The following is a 26247-nucleotide window of genomic DNA, read 5'->3' on the forward strand; positions in this document are numbered from 1 at the left end:
GTGAACAGTGCTGCATTCCTAATGGAAAAAGCCAGTTAAACCACTGTTTGGTGGTGGTTGTCTTAGTGATGGAGCTGTGGGGAGCTTCACGCGCTTCCTCAGTTGGTGGCCACTGTACCTGAGGCTTCTGGAGGCTGGTTGTGGTTATTGTTCTTTTTGAGACGCCGGGCTGGAGACCCGGAATTGGCTTTGTCAAGGTTGGCTTGGAAGCTGCTGTGACCGTCATTGGACGTAGAGTGATAAAGCGTGGGGCGTCCACGTCAGAGCACACTGAGCTCCTTAAGTGAGGCAGATCAGTGCGTCTCTGTCAACGACGGGCAGTGTGGATACAGATGGGGTGGAAGGGCACCTGGAAGGCGAGAGCTTGTGTCCCCACCCGTACTTTCACCCTTTTCCTCCACTCGTGTCCGCCTGCGAGCGCGCAGCTCACACCAGTGCTTCAGTCAGAATCGCGCTTACTCTCTGAGGGTCTGTGACGCTCCCACACCTTTAGGAGAGTGAGTTTCCCTGTGTGCGCGGGCTCCCCTCCTGTCAGCTTCTGTCACGTCGCCTCCATTGTTTCCTCGTGGCCCTGCATGTGCCGTAGGCGAAACGCCTGTGTGCTCGTGCTCTCTCCTTTTAGAAGACAGGGCTGTGTCGTCGTGACCATCACACTGTCCCAGTGCTGGCACAGTGGCTGGCACAGAGGAGGCAGCAAGTGAGTTCAGGCACCTGCACCTGAGTTCCCCCTGGGTCTGAGGAAGGGGCTGAACCAAGTAGACAGTGAGGCACATGTTGGGGATGACCGTCTAAACCCACTTCCAGCAGTGTAGCCATGAGAATCTCCCAGAATTCTCTTCCACTTGGATGCAGCCCCCATCGTTACCAAGACCCGCTGAGTGGTTGCCGTGGGCAGGGCTGCTGAGAGCAGGATGTGATCTCCAGTCTCCAAACAGCCCTCTAAGGTGGGGCTCTGACATCACAGGAGGAGCCTGAGGCTCGGATCGCAGGGCTGTGTAGCGGGACGAGCTGAGATCAGAGCCCAGACGGGGTTCTAGAGCTTCCTGCGGTCTCGTCCCCCATGCTGTCTTGTCTTCCCGCGGTACTCAGGTCCTGACAGGTTTTGAGCAGTTGCACCAGAGTTGTGGAGTCACCGGGTCTGTGGGTGTCTGATTCACTGCGTGCAGCAGAAGCTGCGCTGGGAGCACCAGCCAGTCACTGGTCATTCAGAAAGCTGCTGGGTGACGGCTGCGGCTGAGGATGGAACTTCCTTGCCACCATTAGCTCAGTCTCCTTCGGGACGCGATGAAACGTGAGTAGTGACTGCAGGATACGGAAGAATAAAGTCACACAGCGCCCAGCATATGGTGGGAGGGCAGATGTCTTGGTCACCTCGGGCTGCCAGAACGGAACTGCATGGACTGGGCGGCTTCGACAACAGACATGCATCTCTGGAGGCTGGAGGCCCGAGATCCAGGCGCTGAGGATTCGGTTCCTGGTGGGGCCACTCTCTCTGGCTTACGGGCGCTGCCTCTCCCTGCGTCCTCATGTGCACCTGCAGAGAGCTCTGGTCTCCTCCTCTCCCTGTGGGACACCAGCCCTGTGAGGTCATGGCCACCCTGTGACCTCATGGAACCTTCATCGCCACCTCCCAGGCCCATCTCCAGATACAGCCACCTGGGCTTAGGCCTCAGCCTGTAGGTCCGGGGGCACAGTCTGGCCCATGGCACCTGCTGAGAAGGAAACAGGATGAGTTAGAATAAGGGGGTCACAGAGACCTTACTCAGATTGAGTCGTCACTGAGGAGAAGTTCGTGGAAAGAAGCTGGAACCCAAAGGACAAGCAGGTCCCAGAGAATAGCCTGGTAGACACAGGCAGCAGCCTCACGACATCTTACAGTCCAGGGAGTGGGCATGTCTGGTGGACAGGGAGTGGGTGACAGCCTGAGTGAGCCGTCGCACTGCGCCCAGGCGGAGTTTGGAGCTGAAAAGCATACATCACTTCGCAGGGATGGCTGCCGTCATGCACGCACGCATGCGTGTTGAGGAGATTTACTTTAAGATCTCTCCTCTTGAGATTTGAGACCATTTAAGAAGGTGTTGAGAGTGCTCCAGAGGAAAGAGTTCTTAGCTGATGGTGTGGCCTGAGTGGTCGGCAGGATCAGGAAGGCAAACCCACTTAACACAGGGATGAGAAGTCGCAGAGAGGACAAGCTCGGCTTGAGGGCAGGTGAAGGTGGTGGCCTCTTCCAGGCAGCCATCCATTCACAGCTATTTAAATTCAAAGAGTAATTAATTAAAAGTAAAAACTCAGTTCTCTAGTCAGCTCACCCTACGTTAAGCACCTGGGGGTCTTGAGGCCAGTGGCCAGTGTGTTAGATGCACAGATGGGGACCGTTTGCATTGCACCCGCAAGTTCTGTTGGACGCCACCTGTCTGGGTTTGAAGACACAGTCAAGCTGACGTTCAGGAGTGAATGGGGTAAACGAGCGGGTGTGGGTTACACAGAGGAGCAGGAATTTAAATCTAAACCATTGAAACCATCGTGTTATGAGAAGAATCATGGGAGAACATTTCCCCACAGAGGTTCATACACAACCAGAGGCACAAAAGGAAAGAGTGATGATTTCCCCTTATAGAATCTGCAATTCTGCATGGCAAAAGACAAGTGCCACGAGCAAAATCAGAAGATAAATAATAAACTGGAAAGGCTATTGCAGCTCTTAGTACTGACAGAGGGCCCATTTCCTTCATATATAAAGAGCTCATAGGCCAAGAAGAAAATGACTAATTGCTGAAAAGAGAAACGCACAAAAAGGGTAGTAATAGGCATTTCACAGCAAGATACATGTGTGGCTCTTTCAGCATTAAAAAAAAGAGGATGTTCGATCTGTTGATAACAAGAGAAGTACGAGTGAAGAGCCTATAGGGATCTCGTTTCTCACATGTCCGATTTTCACAGATCTAAAACTTGTTAATGCACTATTGGGAATGGCAGGCATAGGCTCAGACATGGCTGTTTGAAGTACAGCTTGCACAGTCTTGTGAAAGGCAGCTTGACGCTGTCCTTCCAGAGTACAGGTGCACACCCCCGACCCAAACCTATAGATAAGGTTACGTGTGCAGGGATCAGCATAAACAAGGGTGTTCAGAAGTGCGTCGTTCAGAATAGCGAGGGGTTGGGAGAAGTCTAGCTTTTCATCAGTCAGATAGATAAGTAGATGTTTAATCAATGAGGTTGGTGGCATTGTATGCACTCCTCAAAAGGCCTGAGGGGCACTCTGTGTCTCCTGGGAGTGAGCACCCAGATTCTCATTAAGTGAAAAAGCAAGAGGCCATGTGGAGAGTTTGCTACTGGATTCATTAAAAAAAGAAAAAAGGAGACAAAGGAATAATGTGTGTGTCTGTTTGTACAGTAGAACAATAACATTGGCCGCCTCCGGAGGGGAGCGGGTCTGGTGGTGGGTGGACCTTTGTGCCCAAGGACCTGGCGCTGGGCACCTGCAGCCCCTGGTGGGGAAATAAGGAATCCTCTGAAAGAGGCCAAGTAAAGATGGCACATACCCACAGAGCATGAGGGATTCACCACCCACAGCCCCTGGCTGAGAGAGCGAGAAACAACCTGCTTTAGCAAAGGCAAAAAGGAACCCAGAGAGGAAGCATGGATATCGGAGTCTGCAGTGAGGTCAGAAATCCATGTAGAAAATAAATTTTGGAAGTGTAATTAACTGTTGACTCTGACAAAGAAGTAGTAATTTTTCTATGTTTAGCAAAACTTGGAAGCCACTGTGACCCTGACGAGAGAGACTTGGTGAGGGGGCAGTGTTCAAAAGAGAGTGAGAGTGCAGGAAGTAGAGGTGGGGATGGAAGGGTGCGATGGGGGGACAGAGTGGAGAGGAAACACTGGTAAAGTGAGAGGGAGAGAGGGATGGAGAAGGAGGGAGAGGGAGAAGGAGGAAGAGAGGGAAAGAGATGGAGAGAGAAGGAGGGAGAGAAGGAGAGGGGAGAGGGAGGGAGAGAGGAAGGAGGAGGGAGGGAGAGAGGGAGAGGGAGAGAGGGAGAGGGGGGGAAGGGCGGGAGAGAGAAAGGGAGAAGGAGAGAGGGGAAGGGAGGGAGAGAGGGGAAGGGAGGGAGAGAGGGAGAGGAGAGAGAAAGGGAGAAGGAGGGAGGGAGAGGGAGGGAGACAAAGAGGGAGGGAGAAGGAAGGAGGGAGAGAGAGGGAGGGAGGGAGAGGGAAGGGAGGATAGAGGGAAGACTTCCGGAGCAGCGCTCTGGGTGGCGGGAAGGATGGTGTGGAGTGGCCAGTGTGTGCAGCTGGAGGGAGGGCAGTGTTGGCTGAGGGTTCTGAGTAGAAGCCTGGGCTGAGGGGAGATGGGAGGAGCTATAAAAACTTGCTGGGGAGTGAGGATGGGGCAGTGGGGAGATTTTCAGGCAGCACTTGGATCCAGTGGGAACTGTGTGGGAGGGCGGATGGGAGGACAGGCGGGGTGGGACAACGGTGCGAGGCGGTCCTGCGTGCGTTCGAGGGCTGTGGGCAGCGTAGCCCGCGCTTCTCCATAGCCGTTTGGCTGCCCCACAGCCCAGGTCGTGGAGAGCTCAGTGATGGCCGCATCGGGTTGTTTCAGGCAGTGTAGCCTGGGAGAAGGCAGGCGTGCTCTGGGCCAGGACCACAGTGAAGGACCAGCGGCTGGGTCTGGCATCTGGGTCAAAGAGAGGTTGAAGGATGAAGTCGGCCTCCAGGGCTGTTGTCCTCCCGAGAACAGTGGGACTGAGCCAGAGACCAGCTTACTCGCCAGCAGGCTCTCGAGTCCTGTCCTCTTACACCTCGCGGCCCCTGTGCTCCAGGGAAGCTTCTGACTGCCGTCAGCTGGAGATGGGGTGTCCCGGGAGCTCTGCCCCATCCGGCTGCGGGGACAGGCGCGGGGCTCTCGGCCAGGATGAGATGAGGGGTGCAGTGTCCCCTGCTGCTGGCTGCGCAGGAAAGGCCAGAGGTGTCTCTGTGCTCCCACCTGAGCAGTGAGCATAACGTCTGAATGTGAGACGACAAATGTCCACACAACAGACCATGGCTACCCAGAAGAAATTAGAAAACGCAGAACTGGAGCCGTCACCATAATTTATAGATGAGCAGACTGAGGCCCGGGGCCTTCTGAGGCCTTGCTTGTCTTCCCTGATGGCAGCGCTGGCCTGGGAAGCCAGCGTGTGGCCTCTGAGATGAGACGCACTTCCCTGACATGTTGCATTCTGAGTTCTTTTTCTTAGATGCGTCATTATTTTTCACTGTATGAGTCATCTCATGCTTCATTTCCATGATGCCTCCTGTATTCATCCTAATAATTAAGTGAACAATGACATTTCTAAGTTCTGTTTAACTTTCTTATTAAGAAAAATTTAGCTGATCAAAAGCTTCCAAAAATATTCTGTGAGAAATGGTCAGATGTTGACATTACCCCACGGGGAGTCTGCCCGGAAGCAGTCTGCACTCCGCCCTGGATTCCGGCAGCAAATCCCATGGGGATCCATCAGCGGGTGGATCCAGGTGACCACAGAACTGGAGCTCGTGCCTCGTAGCTGCAAGAAACTGAACATATTGATGACAGAAGAGTTTGAACATGTGTCCACATTTTTACATTGACATGTCTTGAAACCACACATTCTGTTACTTGTAATGGTGATTTCATGCAATCCTTGTTATTGTCGTTGTTTTAAAAATTGAATATTCATTTTTCTGTGAAAGGCTAATTGGGATATCCACTTGTGTTTGTCACATACAAGAAAGTTACTTTGCCATCCTTTGAATGAAAATATGAAGATTAAACAGATTGATACTGGTCAGTATTGGAAGGAGCGAGGGAGGAAGCCTCATAGGTCGACTTCCAGACAGCGTGTGAAGGGCCATCAGCTGGTGTCCAGGGATTAGTGAGGGAGCTGGACAGTTGACTGTGCAGTCAGTCACATACAAGGATGATCACGGCAGGTGTTCGTGATGGTGAAAATGTAGACTCAACGGCCATCGCAAAAGTTAGGACAGTGGTTAAATTACAATTTGCCCATAACATGGAATATTATGTAGCCATTAAAAGAGTAGGTAGATCTAAATATATCTTAATATGTTATCACATTATATTCACTTTTGAATGATATGATACATGTAATATACAAATGTATAATATACAAATGTGTAATACACAAATGTATAATATGTGTAGCATGATGTCATCATGTGTGTGTGTGGGTGCACATGCGTGTCTGTACACACACTGTGTATGCAGGTGGTTAGCACATATGGAGAGCATGTTCCAGAAGATTATGTACCAGAATGTTGAGAGATTCATGTTGTGATAATGAGGGGTATGCTATGTGGAGTATTTTTATTTTCTGCTTCCTACTCATGAATTAGTTATGTTTTTAAATTTATTATGAAAACCCGGAAGTTTACATAATGAGTAACTTAATGTGAATTTAAATAATCATAGATGGTTCCTTTTTCCTAGCTGGATGTGTAGCTGACTTGCTCTTCTGGCAAGACGCTTGGCTTGTCAAAGTCGGTATTTATAGCGGTGGCTAGGTTTTATTCAGCTGTTGGAGTTATGTCTTCAGTGAATTTGATTGGAGAAAGGATGCTTGGGAAGTAGTGTCTGTCTCAGTGTGTGACGTTTACCAGGCCTGCTGCTCCCCTGTCCTTGCAGATGGCGACGCCAAGACCCAGCCTGGAAGACGGCTCTACACCGTGAGTTTGCCTCCGGAGGGCTATGTTCCCGCTCCGCCAGAGCCGCACAGCTGCACAGAGTCCGAGAACTCCACCAGCAGTGACGGCACGGGAGGTAAAAGTTCTCTAGGCGGGTGGGGTGAGGTGACACCTTTCACGTGAAGCGTGTGTTTCTAGTTTTCCAGTCCTGTAAATACGCTTTATCTGATTCCCAGTGAGAGGGGCGAGTGTGTTGTACGACCACACAGGGCTGCTATGTGTCGTGCGGTCATTGAAAATAGCTGTAAAGAACTTGTGCTGACAGGAGCTGGTACTTAGGATGGGAGCTTGGAAGCGGAATGTGGTCAGAGACTGGAAGCCGAATGTGGTCAGAGCCATATTTGTTAATGCATTGGGAGAAGTCTGGTACTAAATGCATCAAAATGTTCACAGTACTCGTCGTGGTTTAGTAGAACTTTTTTTTTTGATTTTCTAATTTTTTTAAGATTTCTAAGATTGTATATCAATTTTGTAACCATGGAAGTTACTTATTTTGCATCTCTTCTGGAAGAATTGCATTATTACATCTGCTTTTGTTGTTGAATGTCGTATGAATGAAGGAAAATAATGTGGTTCAGTGCTGCGGTAGAGGGGCTGGTGGTGGTGCTCTTTGAATTTCTACCTTGTAAAGTAAAAGGGGAATTTTTTCCCCCTTTAACTCATCATTTCAAAACTTCCTTAAGAGGGATTTGGAATTTTCAAATAAAAATTTTTCCCAGATGATTTTTAACAAATATAAACTAAGAAACTCTATTTTATAAGCCTTAATTTGAATATTAAGAAAATGTGGTTTTCTAGTATATTCATCTTTCTGATTTCCTAATTAAAGGATCAGAAACATAAAACCACGAATGGGACAGCTCAGGAATAATACATTCGTCTTCAAGCCCTGCTGAAAGTCTTTGGAATACACTTAGTAGATAAATAGGTTATGTAAACAGAAATTTTACCTGTGCTTAGGAGGAAGAATTCCTTTGGCGAACATACTTCCTCACGTGTTAGTATATTTAGTAAACAGTGTGTCGGCCTCGTTCGCCTGCTGTCATATACAGTTAGCTGTCCTGCACGTGCAGCTGTACACAGTTGACTTGGCTGATGATGCAGTGATGGCAGATCTGTGCAGGGTGTCCCAGCTGAGAAACTTCTGTCCGTCCTGTGACCAGATACCACTTCCCAGACTGGTTCCACGGGGACCGAGCTGGAGTGATGTCCCCACAGGAGATGGAAGGTGTGTGTACAAGCAGACACAGGTCTCCTGTAAAACGCTGTTCCCTGAGCTCTGCGTGTGGGTCCCAGCGGTGTCTCCCTACGGCTGCTGCTGGCCCTGGAAGCGCACCTCTCTCGCCTCCAAGAAGCCACTGGGGAGCACTCGTCTGGGTCACCCACACAGGCTCTGCTGTCAGCCCGTCCTCACGCGTCAGCATCCGTTGTCCCTTGTCCTGGCACCTGGCCTGGGCCTGGTCAGACCATACTCAGGGGTGATGAGCTGTGTCACCAGGTCTGTTCCAGGGCCAGATGTGTCTGCCATGAAGACGAACGTGCTCAGAAAGCAAGCCAAAGGGACCTGAGTGGCAGTTGTGTGCTCACTCTCTGTGCTGCCTTTGTCCCGCTCTGTGGGTGATCTCTGGATGTACAGATTTTGAATTCTTTTAAAATGTGTTAGGAAGAGGTAGAAGGGAGTTGTAGGACAAGGAAGTAGTAGTGTTAGACATAATTCCAAACTTTATTCTAGGACTCCCCGCCAACCTATGTTTGATTCATTTAAATGCCTTGGTGTAGCTTTAGATAAAACGAAATGCAGTCGTCCTCCATCTCCACAGGGGATTGGTTCCAGGACCCCTGCGGATACCGGAATCCTCAGATGCTCTCGTCCTGTAGACAAAATGGTCCAGGATCTGCATATAACCTGTGCACAGCCTCCTGTCTACTTTAAATCATCTCTAGATTACTTATCATACCGAATACAATGCAAATGCATGTAAATAGCTGTAACACTGTATTGTTTAGGGAATGATGACAAGAAAAAAGTCTGTACACATTCAGTGCCAACTGTGTGTGCTCCTCCCACCTTAGGCATCAGGCATTTCTCTTCTCGTTAACGTGGCGCTACATGTTGTTCTCAAAAAGTTGTGGACTTCTGGCCTGTTGCTGGTAGAACAGCCTGCTGTCTGTCCTGCCAACAGGAAGCTGCTCTTGTGGCCACTGTTGAGGGGGAGGCTCACCAGCTGTACTTGGCATGGCAACACATTTCTCCGGTGGGAGCACCGTCTTGCTCACTGTCTTGGTGCATCTATGGGAATGCTGTCTGATGTGGGGTTACGTAATCTGTTACAGTAGCATCAGAACTCCTCTGGGGTGGCTGGGATAGTGAGTGATGTTTGTCCTCAGAGTGTGCTGAACCACAATCAGCTCCTGGATGAATTGCGTCACCAGATTCTGGGATTCAGGTGACACGAGTGGAAATCCTTAACAGACACGGAACTCTTAGTTGGAAAACATGTACCCTTCCTACAGACACCGAGACCTTGTCCCCGAGAGGCTGGTGAGGAACAAGTCGGGCCATTTACTTGTAGAAGAAAATATCCACAGTGTCCCCAACATACCTTTTCCCTGGGTTTTTATATGGCACGCACTGCCCAGCAGCTTGTTTATGCTGGTGTGCTGTTGAGCTCCCATCAGTCCCTCTCTGCTGGTGGTGAGGGATGTGTGGAGGGAAACCCCCTAGAGAGTCTGGTTGGAGGAAAGCACCAGTCATTCAGTCCACTGGGATTTGTAAACGCTTACTTTATGCCATGTCAGATGATAAGAAAGCTGTATACCTAGATTACGTTATTATATCTCTCTATGAAAATATTGTCTTAGAATTTCATTTTGTGTATTCATTTTTAATGTAGGTTAATTAAAGGCATGGAGAATGTTTTTTCTTTCTAGCTTGTTTTTGTAAAACTATCATTTTTTTTTTAAGATTTTATTTTTTTTACTTTTTCTCCCCAAAGCCCCCCAGTACATAGTTGTATATTCTTCATTGTGGGTCCTTCTAGCTGTGGCATGTGGGACGCCGCCCCAGCGTGGCTTGATGAGCAGTGCCATGTCCGTGTCCATGATTCAAACCAACGAAACACTGGGCCGCCTACAGCAGAGCGCACAAATCCAACCACTCGGCCACGGGGCCGGCCCCTGTAAAACTATCATTTTTAAAGCCTTGTTCTTCATTCACTGCACGCTCACTAACGTTTATTTAAAAATCCAGGTGAAGGGGGCTGGCCCCGTGGCCGAGTGGTTAGGTTCGCGCGCTCCGCTGCAGGCGGCCCAGTGTTTCGTTGGTTCGAATCCTGGGCGCGGACATGGCACTGCTCATCAAACCACACTGAGGCGGCGTCCCACATGCCACAACTAGAAGGACACACAACAAAGAATATACAACTATGTACTGGGGGGCTTTGGGGAGAAAAAGGAAAAAATAAAATCTTAAAAAAAAAAAAAAAATCCAGGTGAAACATTCCTTTTAGGGTTCACTGCTGGAAGGATGTTGGTGCTCATGAACTGATATGCTGCTGCTTCCTGAATAAAAGATGTATTACTCATTTATATGCTTTTTGCTTTGGCTGCCAGGAAGCTCAAGTCTCAGCTTTTCATTGTTTCTATCCAATTGCAGTTTTTCCCTTGACCTCCATTTTCTGATGGTTACCTTTCCCCACCCCTCAGTTTCCTAACTCTTTCTTTTTAGATTAAGTCCTTAAAACACTGATGTTTCTAAGTGATGCCATACCCTTTTTGGAAGTGAGCAGAGTAGACAGGGTAGCACCACTAGTTCACTGGGATAAGTGCCTGTGGGCAGGCCCTTGCCTCATGGGAGCTCCTTGCAGCTGGGGAGGGTCAAGTGTAGGCAGTCATAGGAGGTTTGGCATGTTGTCTACAAACAGGCAGGTGTGCCCTAGGAGCACCAGGGGGGGTGTGGAGGGAGGTGATGGCGTGTGATCTGCTCTGAGTGAGTCGTCCGCCTGTGAGGAGGGCAGCAGCACTGCTGAGTAACACTGCCAGATGCAGAAGCGCTAGGACACCGCTGGTTGTGTCTGGGGTGATGAGCTCGCTGTGCTTAGCATTGTGGGGCTGAGCAGACTGCTGGGGACAGGCGAGAGGTGGTGAGTGGTTCAGACCAGCGTGGAAGGACTTTAGAGAACCCCTTCCGACCCAGCCCACTGTGAGTCCAAGGGGCGGACACCTTTCAGGGTCTGGCCTTGGTCACTCTGGGAACCATGAAGGAGAGAGGGAACCATGCAGAGGGACCACCCAGCCTGACCCACAGGTGGTGAGAGGGAAGGAAGCACGTGGCGAGGATGTTTCCATGTGTGGCTGTTAGAGTTGGTGGCGTCGTGAGTGTGAGGCGAGGGGAGCCTCCACCCATCGGTGATTCTCACTCTTCAGTGGGTGAGATGCTGCACCAGCAGCCGAGCTGGGACAGAGAGGCGACCACAGTTCCTGTGGGCCTCTCCCCTTTGCGTGGTCTTGGTTGTGACCGTGAGGTTCCTCCCTGTGTGGAGGTGAGTGTGCCTTCTACTTGGCTGGTCCCTCAGAGCTCGGCTGGGGAGGGTGTTGACCACCGTCCTCTGCATTTTTTTTCCACGGGCTCCCTGATCTGGAACCTGAGCCAGAAGAAATAGCGTTTCTAACCATTGGCGTAAAGGCTGTTGAAAGTCTTCTGTGAACTATCTGGAGCCAAACAAATCTAACATATTGTTCCGAGAATAGTCCGATGCGCTCCAGTGGTGAAGAAATTCACATTTCCTATGGGAGCGTCTCTTCTGGATTTAGTTATGGCAGCTTGTCTCCTGGAATCTCACAAGATCTGAACTGCCTCCTCCAGCGTCTACGTAGGCTTAAAAGGCTGCTGCTTCCCCTCAGATTTCACAGACCTCGGTCACACCACAGGCATTACATCACTCTGCCAACAGCTGGGTGTGTCAGAAGAATTTAGGTGCTCAGCTCCTGTGCAGAACTGGCCGTTACATGGAATAGTCCACCCGTATGAGCTCCTGCTGACCGCAGGTACACCGTGTGCCACATGGCAGGTGAGCACATCAGAGCTGATGGCATCAGTGATCACTGAGCATACATGAATATATTCCCACAGACCACCTCCTGGGATGCCTCCCCAAGGTTGACAGAATTTGTGTTGTCCACATTTAAACTATCACTGTGAGTCAAGTAAGGGAGATCAATGTTGAAAACCAAATTTAATGCTGCATTTCCACTTTTAAGAATTATGTATTTCGTAAAAACTGTTTTTCTTTTGGTGTGAAGCTATTCTTTGTCATTCCAATAACTGATATGTTTTAAACTGAAATTACAGTTACTCTTTGCATTTCTTTGGTAGATTTCTAGTCTTCTCCAGCAAGTCTTAATTTTAAGCTCTGGGGACCTTCATTGCTTTCTCATACCCTCCAACAGGAATAGTCTGTGTTCACTCAGCCTCATGATGTATTAATTTTATAATGAAATTTGTCTTTCATGCTTGTATGTTTTGTGGCTCAATTACCATTTTTCACATGCTTCCCTTTGCCCCACATTTGTTAAATGCCTTTGAGTAGATGAATCAAGAATTCAGCTTTTCAACAGATAGCAACAAGCCTTAATAACCCCTCTGTCTCCTTAGAAACAGAATTGTAACTAAGGTCTTGTGGTTTCCAGTCTAGCTCCGGCCCGTCAGCAGCTGGAGGGGCTGTCTCATGTCTGCATTATTGGACACACTGGTGACCTTGAAGCAGGACAGGTCAAAGTGCACTTACTAACTAGTGTAAACACGCCTTTCACGACCAGCACTTTCTGCACTAGGATCTCCCCTTTTCCTTAGTTAAAGTAAACGTTCTTGTCCCCTCCTTGTCCGTGTACCCTCCCGACCTCCCGTGGCCCTCCTTCTCTCGTTAGCCAGCACCTACCCTCTGAGCTACAGTGGAGGGAGTCACACTGCCGGTGCCCGCAGCCTGAGGTGCGCTTCTCGTCCGCAGAGGGGCTCCATCCTGCTGTTCCGCACAGTGGCCTCAGCAGCTCTGGAAAGACCCTCTCATGATGAGAAGAGCACGGTTCCAGCCTGCTGCTGGCGACAGCTTCCATGCTGGGACCTCCACCAGGAAGTCTGCATCCGCAAACTTGGCATGGGAGCAGAACCTCGGTTTCCGTAAACTGAAGACAGGCTGGTCTTTGGGAAAGAGGCCCTTTCTCCTGCACACCCATTTTGGGTGTTTCCTCTTTTTCTTGCCCATGGAAATACTTACTATAGACAAGTCAAGCATCATCGAAGATGCAGAGGAAGTGGTGCATCCTGGTTTTTAGGGCATGAGCTGCGGGCTTTCTAGTCAGCATCTTTACAACGTCTCCCCTGTGCATAACACGTACACTTTAGGAATTACCATATTTTGTATTTTGTGTTATAAACCACTTTTTGTTCTTAATATATTCAAAAGGTTTTCCCTTTTCAGTGCTTATAGATATATTTACATCACTTTTTAAAAATAACTGAAATCTATTTTATGAAAGCAGCTTGTTTATAACTAGCCCCTTCCCCCCAGTTGGAAGTTGCCCTGGTGCTTCAAAAAGCACTTTGCACGTAAACTCCATTGTACGTAAATACAGTAGTCTGAAGACCTCCCGAGTATAGATTCTGGGAAGTGGGAATGTTAAGCATTAGAGCATATATGTTTTTAGGTTTTAAGACATATTAACAAACTGTCTTTCAGAAAGCTGCCCCAATTTACATTCCTGAAGGCAGTCTGAGGAAATTCACTTTCTTCTGTAGCCTGGACATTTTCAGTCTTTTAAAGTTTAGCCATCTCTTACGTTTTCATGTGAGAAAATTGTGCATTAAGAAAATTTTTGGTATGCCAAAGAGCTTCACTCACAGATTTGACTCTGGAGAAATTTAAACTTTGTTGATGGCAAAGGGCACTATAAACAAGGTTGAAAAACAAAGGAACGGAATGGGAAGTGGTATCTGCAGCTTTCGTGGTAGGTAAAAGTTAATTTCCTTAAATCTGACAAGCTGTTAGAAATCAGTAAGAAAGACCATCGCCCCAGAGAGCAGACAGAACAGAAAGGACAATACCAGAGAGCAAGGAAAAACAACTAATGATAAACACACGAAAGCATCCTTTTTTGGCTCCTTATTTTTGTATTTCTTACATGAACTATTGGACCCATGTGAAATATATTTTACTAGAATAAGGTAGAGATCCACCTTTTTAAAAAATAGATTTATCCTTTTAAATCCTATCCCTTTTCTGGAAATATGTTAATTTCTTTAATGATTTTAAAAACACCTTTATAATGACCATGTTCCTGCTCATACTTGGTCTTCCTCTCGACCGTTCTGCTTGCACCTCCTTCTGGGGCAGCCTTTCTTCCTGCGGCCCCGTTGGCGTGTGGGGCTGGGCGGTTCTCCACTGTGTGGGACTCTCTTGTGCTGTCTGTGCAGGCCGTGGAGGACATGGCAGTATCATGTCCCGTTAGTGGGAGAGCCTGAGAACTCCTGCCCTCATCTGCACACCCTCCCCAGGGCCACTCAGGTCCCAGAGAGCCAGACCCGTGGTGCGATGAGGGCCCTGTTCCAGTGGCACACCTGTCCTGGTACGGCGCCACATGAAGGGAGGGCTGCCTGCCTGTGGTTCCAAAGTCTGAGCTGTCTGCCAATTCTCATAACTGTTTAATGTTTTAAAAGAATCCCATCACCTGAGTGACCCCCAGCTTTACTGATCTGTAGGTTGATCACTTATTAGCATCTTACGTGACTGTTTACATTTCTCTTTGGCCTTTTCCTGGATTGACCGCTGTGTATTTCACGATGGCACCCACTTATTTTATGAACTTTCCGTAGACACCAAAGTTTGACGAGGAGTGAAACTCTGAGGCTCTGGGGTCTGTGTGTTTCTAATATGGTGACAACTGCAGACACCACGATGAAGTGACTTTGCTGAGACAGCTCATGCTTTCCCTTATGCACGTCACCACTGGGTGGTCCCACACCTCTAAAGTAAGGAACACTCGGACAGAGCCTTGAAGACACGTTCTTCCTGCTCTTGAATGGTTGGTGTGGTTGCAATTTCCTCCAGCATCGACCTTCCTCCTGTAGCACCCCATGAAGATGGGCCATGGGGGCTCAGCTCTGCCGGGCTGTGTGCTTGGCACCACAGGGAGAGTGCAAGGCCAGAGCCCACTCCCATGCACTGGCTCCTTCCTCCATCCTTGTCCAGCGAGGGCTCCGGGGCTGCATGCCCTGCAGCACAGCACAGTCTCCGGAGGGTGGTCAGACCACAGCCACTACGCTCGCTGCCACTGAGGCATGGCCCTGGGTAACAGCACTCGCTCCTAGAATTGTTAAAGCTGTGTGCAGGCCATTCCCAATTTCTTTATGCAACTTTGAGAACGTGTTGAGAAACTTGGTCAGACTGTGCAACAGAATGGGGTTTAGGCAGCACCCTCTGCCCCTCTCCCCTGCACCGCATCCTCTGCCTTCCTGGTTCATGAACTGTGTTTACGACAGACTGGATTCAGCACCAGAGTCATTTAGTAATCACATAAACCCACACCTACTTCCATCTCTTTATGGCTCTTCTAGAATTTACCTCTGTGGTAATGGCGCCTGCTGTTTTAGGATATTATAACATTTATATATCGTTCAAGTATTATAGTTTCAGTTATTATGACAGCTATAGTAATTGTTTGCTGAGCGTCGACAACCCGGGATTTGTTTTCCAGTCTGTCATTTCAGTTCCCAGGAGGTTGCTCCCGGCACATCCTCACACGTCCCACTGCTTGTTGTTGGACAGTTTTCCTCCTGGCGTCTCTGGGCGCAGCACCTGTGAGAGTTCTGTTTTGGGATGTCTTCCCTTTTTCAGTCTCCCTGTGAAGTACAACTCTCCCCTCTGTGCTCGACAGTCTTGGCCTGGTTCCCCGCCCCTCAGACCTTGGCTTTCCGGGATCGTGGCTTGGCCTCTTTGCCCAGCCTCAGCACACAGGCGGCTGCGCCCTCTCTCCTGTCTCCTGGCTGTTTTTATCACTTCCTGTTCCTCCCTCCTTACCCCCAGCTCTTGGAAGACAGCACTCCGACTTGCCCAGCAGCAGAGCATAAAGGGCTCTGGGTTTGCAGCCCCGTGCTGGCTGGCGTGACCTTTCCTCCTTGGGCTAAGTTTCCATGTCTACCTAATGTGGCAGCAATCCTGGACCAGGAACTCACATTTCCTGTGCCAGTCAGATTGGGTGTACTGCAACACTTGTACACAGGCACATGTTACCAGCTTTTTATCCCTGAGGCATGGGTGCCTGCTGGAGTTAAGTTTTCAGTCAATATTTGGTGAACCGGGTTTAGTAATTATTTATAAGAACAGCCTATAAGGCAAGCGTCAGTCTCCCAGTTTGTAATCACAGGTGGTTTTGACTGTATTGACATGGTTTTGGTGTTCAGATCAAGCTGCAAAGTCATTAAAATCAAGTCATTTTTATGGGAAGCTATTATGATTATTATTCCAATAGCAAGCACCAATTGAAATAGTTATTAACTTTGTGGCTTTTGGAAGCATGAGCTAAATGTGCAGTTCTGATATGGATTCATTGGGAGTTAAAATCCATCCTTTCAATTTGTTTTGACAGATCTAGGCCTTAGTTCTAAGGCAGATAGTTTTCAGATCTTTTTGGCACCGTCTGGGTTGATCCGTGACTTCTTTGAGCCTTCTGAAGTGATCATTGCAGTGCATAGCTGGGCATTCCAGCTCATTCAACTAATAATGTGCAGTTTTCACCAAATGCAGCCAGAGTCAAGGTAGAACCCTAGGTGAGTGCTCAGCCAAAATCTGCTGACCAGGGGCCACATTCCATCCATGTCACATTTGCTCAAAGGTGTGACAAAACCAGGTCAGAGTTAGCAGTTTTCATTCTTGTCCTGCTGATTTACTGAAATGAGACTTAAAACATTTAATAATGTGGAAGCCTTTCCTCTCTCACGGTTAAGTGAGGGTGTCTGTGAGGGACACTGGAGGTGGAATCATTCTGAACTGCCATTGTCTTTTGATACACCTGACTCTTGCTTAGATCACCTGCCCCAGCTGCCATGCACCTGTCAACAAGGTGAAATAAAAGCCCAGACATAGAAGAGATTTCATGCATTCTTAGGCCATCTAAAAAGGCCTAGATTGTTTCTGAAAGGCTAGGACCATTTTGTATGCTTATGTTTCTGTTTCTTTGGCATCTTATTGGAAGGCATACCTGACTCCCCAGATTCCTCCCAGTCTTGGTGCAGTCAGCTAACATAACTTTAGAATGTCCGATTGAGGACTGTCTGGGTACAGGATTCAGAATATTAATTTTGAAATAAGTTACCAGTGGAATCTGTACAACTCTGTAGCCTGCTTTGAAGAAAAAGGAAAAAAAAACCCACATTGGTTCTGATTGCCATTTATTTTCTTAAAATATAGTTACCTAATTTCCAAACCATTGTTGTCACTTATTCATAAGAAACTTGGATTAGAGAAATATTTAGATCTTGGTAAAAACCTTTACTCTACTTTAGCTTTAAGTGAATGCATTACAGTGGTAGAATGGACTATGAATACATTTATTGGATATTGATTCCGTTAGGTGACACTGAGAAAAGAAAGTGGGAAACTATTTAAGACAAGGATGCCCACTCTTGCTGCCTTTATCCAACACACTACCAGAAATTCTAGCCAGAGCAATTAGTCAAGAAAAAGAATAAAAGGCATTTAAATTGGAAAGAAAAAAGTAAAACTGTCACTTTTGTAGATGACATGATATTATATATAGAAAACCCTAAAGACCCCACCAAAAAAACTGTTAGAACTAATAAATTCAGTAAAGTTCCAAGATACAAAATATACACTTGTGCATTGCTTAATGATGAGGTTACGTTCTGAGAAGTGTGTCATTAGGCAATCTTGTCATTGTACGAACATCATAGAGTGCACTTACACAAACCTACATAGTATAGCCTACTACACACCTAAGCTATATGGTACTAATCTTATGGGACCGCCATTATATACGTGGTCCATCATTGACTGAAACATTGTTATGCAGTGCATGACTGTACAAAAGTTAGTTGCATTTCTATACACTGAAGACGAACTATCAAGAGGAGAAATTAAGAAAACAGTCTTATTTATTATTGCATCAAAAAAAGTAAAATAACTAGAAGTAAATTTAACCAAGGAGGTAAAAGATCTGTGTGTGAAAACTATAAGACATTGATAAAAGAAAGTGAAGAAGACACAAATAAATGGAAAGATATCCTGTGCTTATGGATTGGAAGAGTTAATGTTATTAAAATGTCCATACTATCCGAAGCAATCTACAAATTCAATGCAATCTCTATTCAAAATTCCAATGGCATTTTTCACAGAAATAGAACAAACAATCCTAAAATTTGTATGGGACCATAAGACCCCGAATAGCCAAAACAATCTTGAGAAAGAAGAACAAAGCTGGAGGCATCACACTTCCTGGTTTCAAGCTCTATTATGAAGCTGTAGTAATCAAAACAGCATGGTGTTGGCATAAAAACAGACAGAGCAATAGAACAGAACACAACCCAGAAATAAACCCACACGCATATATATGGTCAATTAACTTATGACAAATGAGATAAGAACATACATTGGAGAAAAGACAATCTCTTCAATAAATGGTGTTGGGAAAATTGGACAGCCACATGCAAAAGAATAAACTGGACCGCTATCTTACACTTACACAAAAGTAAACTCGAAATGGATTAAAGACTTGAACATAACACCTGAAACCATAAAATTCCTAGAAGACAATCCAAGTGGTAAACTCCTTGACATTGGTCTTGGTGATGATTTTTTGGATTTGACACTAAAAGGCAATAAAAGCAACAATAAACAAGTGGAACTAAATTAAAAGAAGCTAAAAAGCTTCTGCACAGCAAGGAAACCATCAACAAAATGAAAAGCAGCCTACCCAATGGGAGAAAATATTTGCAAATCACATATTTGCTAAGGGGTTAATAGCCAAAATATATAAAGAACTCAAACAACTCAAAAAAAGCTGATTTAAAAATGGGCAGAGAATAATGAATAGACATTTTTCCAAAGAAGATATACAGATGGCCAACAGGTACATGAAAAGGTGCTCAACATCACTAATCATCAGGGGAATGCGGATTAAAACCACAGGGAGATAGAACCTCACACCGTTAGAATAGCTATCATCAAAAAGACAAGAAATAACAAGTACTGGTGAGGATATGGAGAAAAGGGAACCCTTGTGCCCTGTTGGTGGGAATGTAAATTAGTGCAGCCACTATGGAAAATGGTATGGAGGTTCCTCAAAAAATTAAAAGTAGAACTCCCATATGATCCAGCAATCTCACTTCTGGGTATTTATCTGAAGGAAATGAAAACAGGATCTCGAAGAGATATCTGCATCCCATGTGCTGTGCAGAATTATTCACAATAGCTGAGATACGGAAACAATGGAAGGGCCCATCAGTGGAGGAATGGATAAAGATGCAGTATATATATACAGTGGAATACTACTCAGCCATGAGAAAGAGTGAAATCCTGCCATTTGCGACAACATAGATGGACTTGGAGGGCATTATGCTGTGAGACGTCAGAAAGAGAAACACAGATACTACATGATATCACTTATATGTGGAATCTAAAAAAAAATAGTCAAACTCATAGAAACAATATAAAAGTGGTTGTCAGGGGCTGGGAGATGGAGGAAATAGGGAGATGTTGGTAAAAGGGTATGAAGTTTCAGTTATAAGATGAATGAGTTCTGAGGATCTAATGTAAAAAAAAAAACCATGCAAATTGCCTAAATCTGAAGAGAGACACAGGTGTAGAAAGAAAGGCTAATGCAGAACCTAACCTAATAATGAAAAAAGACCCACACCCAGAAGTATTCCACAAAACGTCAAAGTACCAAGCACCAGGAGAAGATGCTGAATTCCAGAGGAGAGCAGATGTCCTGACAGAAGAATGAGAATTCTGCTAGAGGCCTTAGAGCCTGCAGCCTTCTCTGTGCCCCCATTTAAAAACTGAACCAAGTGAGCTTTAAGCTAGTTTTCAACTCAAAAAGTCACGAGTCCAAGTCCAGAAAGAACATTTGTACCACACTCACAGTGTCAGAGCCTTCCACATACATACCCTCACTTGATGCTGTGCTCATCCTGCCCGTCTGTGCACATAACTTTTAATAATTTGATTAAATAAAAAGTCATTAGGCATAAAGGCACATCACGTGGAGGCTAACAGTAGGCGACGGCAGTGAAACGGAAGGAAGAGTGTGCTGAGATCAGGAGATCTGGGGTTTTGTTTCCGTCTCGTTTATATAACCTGCCAGGCTCCTGACCCATTTAGCTCACATTTTTCTAATCTGTGTAATGAGGAGTTTGAACCCGATGGTCTCCCAAATTCTCTTCTTGTTTTAAGATTCAGTGAATTTAGACTTCCTTGAACTAATTGTCCTGTAGAGTAATAATGGGTAAAGAAGATTAATTAAAATAGTTTTAATTCTGAAGCAGCATCTTTGATCCCTTCGTTGGTCAGACAGCCAATCAATGATGTGGAGACTGAAGGCGGCCGGTGAGCAGACCAGGGAAGGTGTGTGCTCAGCATTGATTAATCATGTAATATTGATAAACGAGCAAGTCGCTCAGCCAGAGTGCGTTCCCAGGGAGACTAGCATAAGTGAGAAAGAGTAAGAAGCAGAAGAGCATGAATGAGAGAGAGCAGAAAGAAGAATGAAGAACCAAGGCAGAAAGAGTGACAGGAGATGCAGTAGTGGAGAGAGGCCAGACACCCGGAGCCCCTCTTGCGTTTCACAGATGTTTGTGACAGCCCAACTGTAAGTTGTCCCATTAAGTCGGTCTCTTTCCATTGCACCTGTTGCCTAGCATGTCACAGGCTCGTGGAAATACTCCTTGAATGGTGGATAGCTCCCCTGTGCAAAACACTAGTCTACAGGCTTTCTGATGTGCTTCGGGGAGTGGATGACGCAGACACACTATGTTCTCCGAGTGTATTCTCTGCCTGTGAAGCTGTGGTCATTTTCCTTGACCACCAGTGGTCAGCTTACTTTAGAGAGTCACATTGTGAAGCAGCAGGCCTTAGGTCATCATTCTTCCATGCCTGCCCATTGTCTCATATTTACGTGGATACAAATTTGGTTCTTAGTTGCACACAGTTTCACATAGAATTTGTACAAATTCTTCTCAAGGGCTGTCTACACCTTCCTATAAATTATCTGTGAAATAAGGAATGAAAAGTATTTTCAGACATGGGACAATTTTGTATGGTTACTGCAATCAACTGTGGGCACAGTATAAAAATGGTAATATGGAATTAAGGATTTTCATAAGCCTCTACTGTACCCTAAAATAATGGATTAGCATAAGAATCTATGAATTCAAAATGTACATTCCACTGCATTCTCATGTTCAGTCCAATTCTTGATCTCAAGGTAATCTCAGCCTCACAAGAAACTGTATGAAACCAGTCACTGAGGTAGCAGCTGGCCAAGAATGAGCCAAGGCGGTGGGTCTCCTCTCCTTCCAGTTGGCTGACAGTGTGAAGGTGACCTGGTGCTTCGCTTCCACCAGGTGGCTCTCACCTTCAACTTGGCATCTTGAAGGGCTGCCCAATGCCACCAGGTCCTCACTCATCCTGGACTCTGATTGTTCTGTGTTGGTTGTAGAAGCCATTGGCTGTGGGTACAACTTAGATAACTCATGGATAGCCCAAGGAATGCCCTGGTAGGAAGAAGTCAAGGAGACCAGATTTCCTACCTAAATTTACCCTAATCAGTCTGATTAGGAGAGAAACCCTGAATAAGCGAGTGCCTTTTTGGTTGTGTGAGTACCAAGGCGTGACTGATGATCAGTAGATTTAGATGGACCACATGTAGCTGTACTGTGGGCTTCAGAAGACACTTGGTTCATATTTGTAGAGAAGATAAATAAGCAGCTTTGCTTTTGACTTTCAGAGCACAAGGAGTTCTGTCCTCTGATTGTGTTGTCTCCTTATTTCCACAGTGTGGCTGGATCTGAAATACGAGTTATTTATTGAGAACCTAGTATGTCATACGTTGGAGAAAGAAGAGTGACTGTATCGCGATCCTTGCTCATGTGGAGCCTGTAGGTTAGTAAGCGGAGCCAAGCCAATACCAGATTTTATCCTTCAGTACTGAGTGCTGTTCATGATGTGGACCAGGTGCTGTGGGACACAGGGATGGAGAAGCTGGCCTTGGGAATGTCTCATAAAGGACTGGAAGTTTGAGCTGGTACTTAATAGTGAGAAAAAGCTGGCTCATAAACATGAGGAGTGATTCAGCTTTGTAATATGAAATTAAGGATTTTCATAAGTTTCTGCTGTACCCTAAAATAATGAAGTAGCTAAGAATTCCGTGAATTCGGAATGTAAATATAGAGAGAAAGAAAAGTCATGGAAAGGTCTCGTATGTTCAGGGTGAAACGTTGTAAAGGGTCAGGTTTATCATTTCTTCATAGTTTTATAAATTATTTTACATTATATTACATTAAATTATTTTACATGCAGGAATTCTGCGTGTAACCTGGCTACATCCTCTTCTTGTGAAAATAGAATAGGAAAATGTTTCCTCTGGGAAGTGATCTGTGGCGACCATGGTCAATGTAGGAAGACAGTCAGGTAAAGGGGACTTGGTATGGTCGCTCTGCCTGCAGGAACGATGTCCCCCATCTGTAAGAAGAGCACAGGATGTGACTGGAGACTCAGGGAACAAATCCGTGCCTCAAGAGGGCTTCGGGTAATGAGTGTGTCTTCAAACTAAGCAGCCAGTTCCGTCAGGTACCACGAGCAAGGCCGACGGTGCCTGTGGCGTCTGAGCGGACCAGGAGCAGGCTCACGCTCTGAGTGTTACCCCTCGGGCGGCCCCGCCTCCTTGGAGAGGAGCGGAGGGAGCCGGGGGCGCCTCTCCTGCGGGGTCTCCGCGGCCCGGCGGCGCGCACGGCCAGGTGCAGCCTCGGGGTTGTGAGGGTCGGAGGGCGCCTTCCCCGTGGGGCTGGGGGCTCGGAGAGCGGGTTCCCCGGTGCCCGCTGGCGCCCTCTCCCTCTGCGCCCCCGGGGAGGCCTCGCGCGTGGCCGACCGACCGTGGCCCCGGCTCCAGCGAGGCCTCGCGCTCCTCCGTAGCATCTGCCCGGGCACCTCCCTTTTCCCTCTGTTTCTGGAGGATGTATTTACTCTATTTAACCATTTATGGCTTTATATTTATCATTTATAGGTTTATGTTAATTAATAATTTCAGTGCGTGTTTTCCTCTTTTACACTCTTAATTACTCTCCTAACTTTCCCATTCTTTAGAAAATTCCCCTTCATCTAATTTTAACTTTAATTTAATGGCTTGCTTCATGGTTTTAAGATTTTATTTAAGGGATTTGGCATTTTATTGCCCTATTTTAAACCATTTATTTTATTTACTTATAAAATTTTCACCATTTTGTTGGTCATTTTATTGAAAGTTATCGTAGAACATTTATTAATATAAATGTGTTGTTTTGGAAAACATGTCTCAGGGTGTTTCTCTGCGCAAGGCACTATGTGATTGCTCTGCCACTGAATGTCGGCTTCTCAGTGTTCAAGACCCAGATAATAAACATGAAAAATGAAAATATCTTCTGAATACATATAATTCAGAACTAACCTAGGAAATTTGGAGACTGTTTTAGTATCACAACCTTTCAGAAGAGAATGCAGAAACTAATCTTGTTGAGGATTGTTGAATAATGTGCACTGACCACATGTTTACGATGTCTTCATAAAGTAGATACTTAATGCAGCAACAGGTAAGAACATCTTTGCTTCTCAGAGCAGGTCCATCCCATTGCCACCAGGCCTCCGACTTAAAATCATGAAAGTGTAGTGTCTAAATTGTTGTCTTTTAACCCAATCCCCCTTCTAGAACATTCAGGCCCTGTGTATTCTTCCAGTGTTATTTGGAATTAAAAGCTAATTTCTATCTTGGCACTGAAGCAAAGCGACGGACGAAACTCCACTGTGTTTCCAGTTGTCACATTGCCTTGCCTCCCTGGAAATTACTGCTCTGCATGTTCAGAACCAGTTTTTTTTTTAATTGGCACCGGAGCTAACATCTGTTGCCAATCTTTTTTTTTCTTCTTCTTCTTCTCCCCAAAGCCCCCCAGTACATAGTTGTATATTCTAGTCGTAGGTCCTTCTAGTTGTGCTGTGTGGCATGCCAACACAGCATGGCTTAATGCACCATGCTGGGTCCACACCCAGGATCCAAACCAGTGAAACCCCAGGCCACCAAAGCAGAGCGCGTGAACTTAACCAGTCAGCCCTGGGGCTGGCCCCAGAACCAATTTTTAAAATGGGAGAGAATCAATTTTCTAAAGTTATAGGGAATGCTAAACCCCCCTTTGCTCAGGATGTGGTTGGGCACCACTGCTGAAGTGTGCCTACCCCTTAACAGGCACTCCAGCTCAAGGCGGCCCGTTCCCTGCACCTGTCCACCTGGTCTGGGTTTTATCCTCAAAGACCAAACCAAACAGAAGAATCCCTCTCCCCTGTGTTGGCTCTTCTGGCACCGAAGGTGGATTGGCTTCCATCTTGGCCACACCCATCCCTCCCATCTCTGCACTGGCAACTGGGTTCCCACCTGGTCTTCTGGGACCTTGACCCGGGGCCTGTTGCCTCTACCCGCTTCCCTCCACAGGCCCCTATTGGTCCGCATGCAGCTCCCAGTTTTCACATTGCTAAATGTGTGTAATTCATACATGGTATTACAAGATATTGTCCTGGTTTTAGGCAACAGTAGACTGTGGAAGTAATTGAAGGATCTCATATCATTAGATTTTAACTGACTTTGACATACATGGTTTAGAGCAACATTGAATACACGCCTACTGCTTTTTATTTAACACCTAGAGGACTTCAATAGCTGGAGGGTAATTATCACGTGCATTTGTAGCCTTAGCCTGGAATCTGGAATAAAACTCCTATTTCCTTTAGAATACTTAATTTATTTTAATGTAGCATGGTACAGCTGCAAGAGCTGGAGGAATCTGGGGACTGCGGCTATTTCTGGTATCCAGCTATTTCTTCCACAGCAGTTCGTCAGAAAGTAGGTGCCAAATAGTAGCTGAGAGAATTTGACAAATTGTGATTATTTTTAAAATTAGCGTGTCTGAAAGGTATGTTTTGGGGATGGCAGCTTTTCAAAATTAGTGTGCTCCTCAGATTATAAATAGCCATGCCTCTGGTTCTGTAATGTAAGTTTTCCCATAGCATTTGCTGTGCTCGGGGGTACGAAGAAGGGGAGACTGTGGGCTTCCTGGGAGGCCAAGGAAGAGTGGAAAGTTCTGGAGTCTGGAGTAGCAGGCTCTGCAGAAAGTCACCTGAAGGAGCTGCACTGTGGGTTCTGCTGTGAAATGGACATTCTGGGACAAACTGAGAAGATCAGAGACGTGACAGAAAATTAGCACTTGCGGTGCTAGACTCTGGAAAAGAGCCTTGTCTCTGAGGGGCAGGGACTTCACAGGACAGGAAAGGTAACAAACTGAGGATTTCGGAGTTGTTCCACTAAAGCTCTAGTTTTTTCTCTGTGACTTTCCAGCTGAGCCGGGCTGTGGGTCTGTTCATATTCTTTACTCCATCCGAGTGTCTGAGGTGGCCAGGCCGAGCCCCTGGGGCCACTGACGCTCAGGACACCCAGCTCGGAGCAGTGACGTCTGCAGAGCTGTCACATTGATGACTTTTCTTCTCTTTAATGACTGCTGGAACCTCCTGGGAAATTTGGGAGGCAGCAGGAGAGGACACAAAATGTGTAGCATGAACAGGTGGGGTGGGCCATGGGAGAGCTTGGGCCTGGTTCTTTCAAGGTCTGGTAGCTCTACCTTTTCTCGTGGACCAGGCAAGCGTACGATTGCAGGGAAGCGTGGAGCCAACCTTGGGTCAGCAGACCAGAGCGGCTGGTTAGTTCAGCTCGATTCAGCAGACTTAGAGCGTGCCGTGTGAGCCAGGCCCGCTCCAGGCTCCAGGAATGAACGTCAATGACCGAGTGCGCTGTGCAGAACCCGACTTTCACCCCAAACTGTGAGTTAGGAAAGCAGGCGTTGTTTCTGCGCCGCAGATGGTGAATCTGAGGCCCAGAGCGATGCCATCTGGTGCTGGTGTTAGAACCATCTTTGGCTGATCACGTGGGGCAGCCATGCATTGCGGATTTGCGCCCTTTATTCCAGCATCATTACAACAGCGGCCTCTTTCCTGTCTTTCCTTCTCAAAGTGGTCAACATTGACACTGCCTTTGATGTCCAGTATGGATAGCAAATTATCTGGTCACCTGGTCACCATGTCCCAGCATTTGTGGGGACAGCAGAAGTACAGGAGGAATGATACACAGTCCCTGTAACTGGTGGGGGACAGACAATTATCAGCCCAGTGTGAGCCTGGAGGTAGTGGGCACGGAGGGAGGCACATGTGCATCAGGGTGGCA

The 26247-nt window shown here is 46.8% G+C and overlaps 1 protein-coding gene across 16 annotated transcripts in view; it reads left to right on the plus strand.

Moving 5' to 3' along the window:
- ERICH1 (glutamate rich 1) overlaps positions 1-26247 on the plus strand; it is a 144691-nt gene that overhangs the window by 23434 nt on the left and 95010 nt on the right. For all 16 annotated transcript variants that reach the window (XR_011433150.1, XR_011433155.1, XR_011433154.1 and 13 more), the window contains one exon: positions 6668-6802. Coding sequence is in view for 9 of the 16 variants with exons in the window: in XM_070252842.1 (XP_070108943.1) it covers positions 6668-6802 (135 nt within the window). In the remaining 7 variants the exon portion in view is untranslated. The remainder of the gene's footprint in view (positions 1-6667; positions 6803-26247) is intronic.

This window comes from Equus caballus, chromosome 27, assembly GCF_041296265.1.
Source record: "Equus caballus isolate H_3958 breed thoroughbred chromosome 27, TB-T2T, whole genome shotgun sequence".
Lineage (NCBI taxonomy): Eukaryota > Metazoa > Chordata > Mammalia > Perissodactyla > Equidae > Equus > Equus caballus.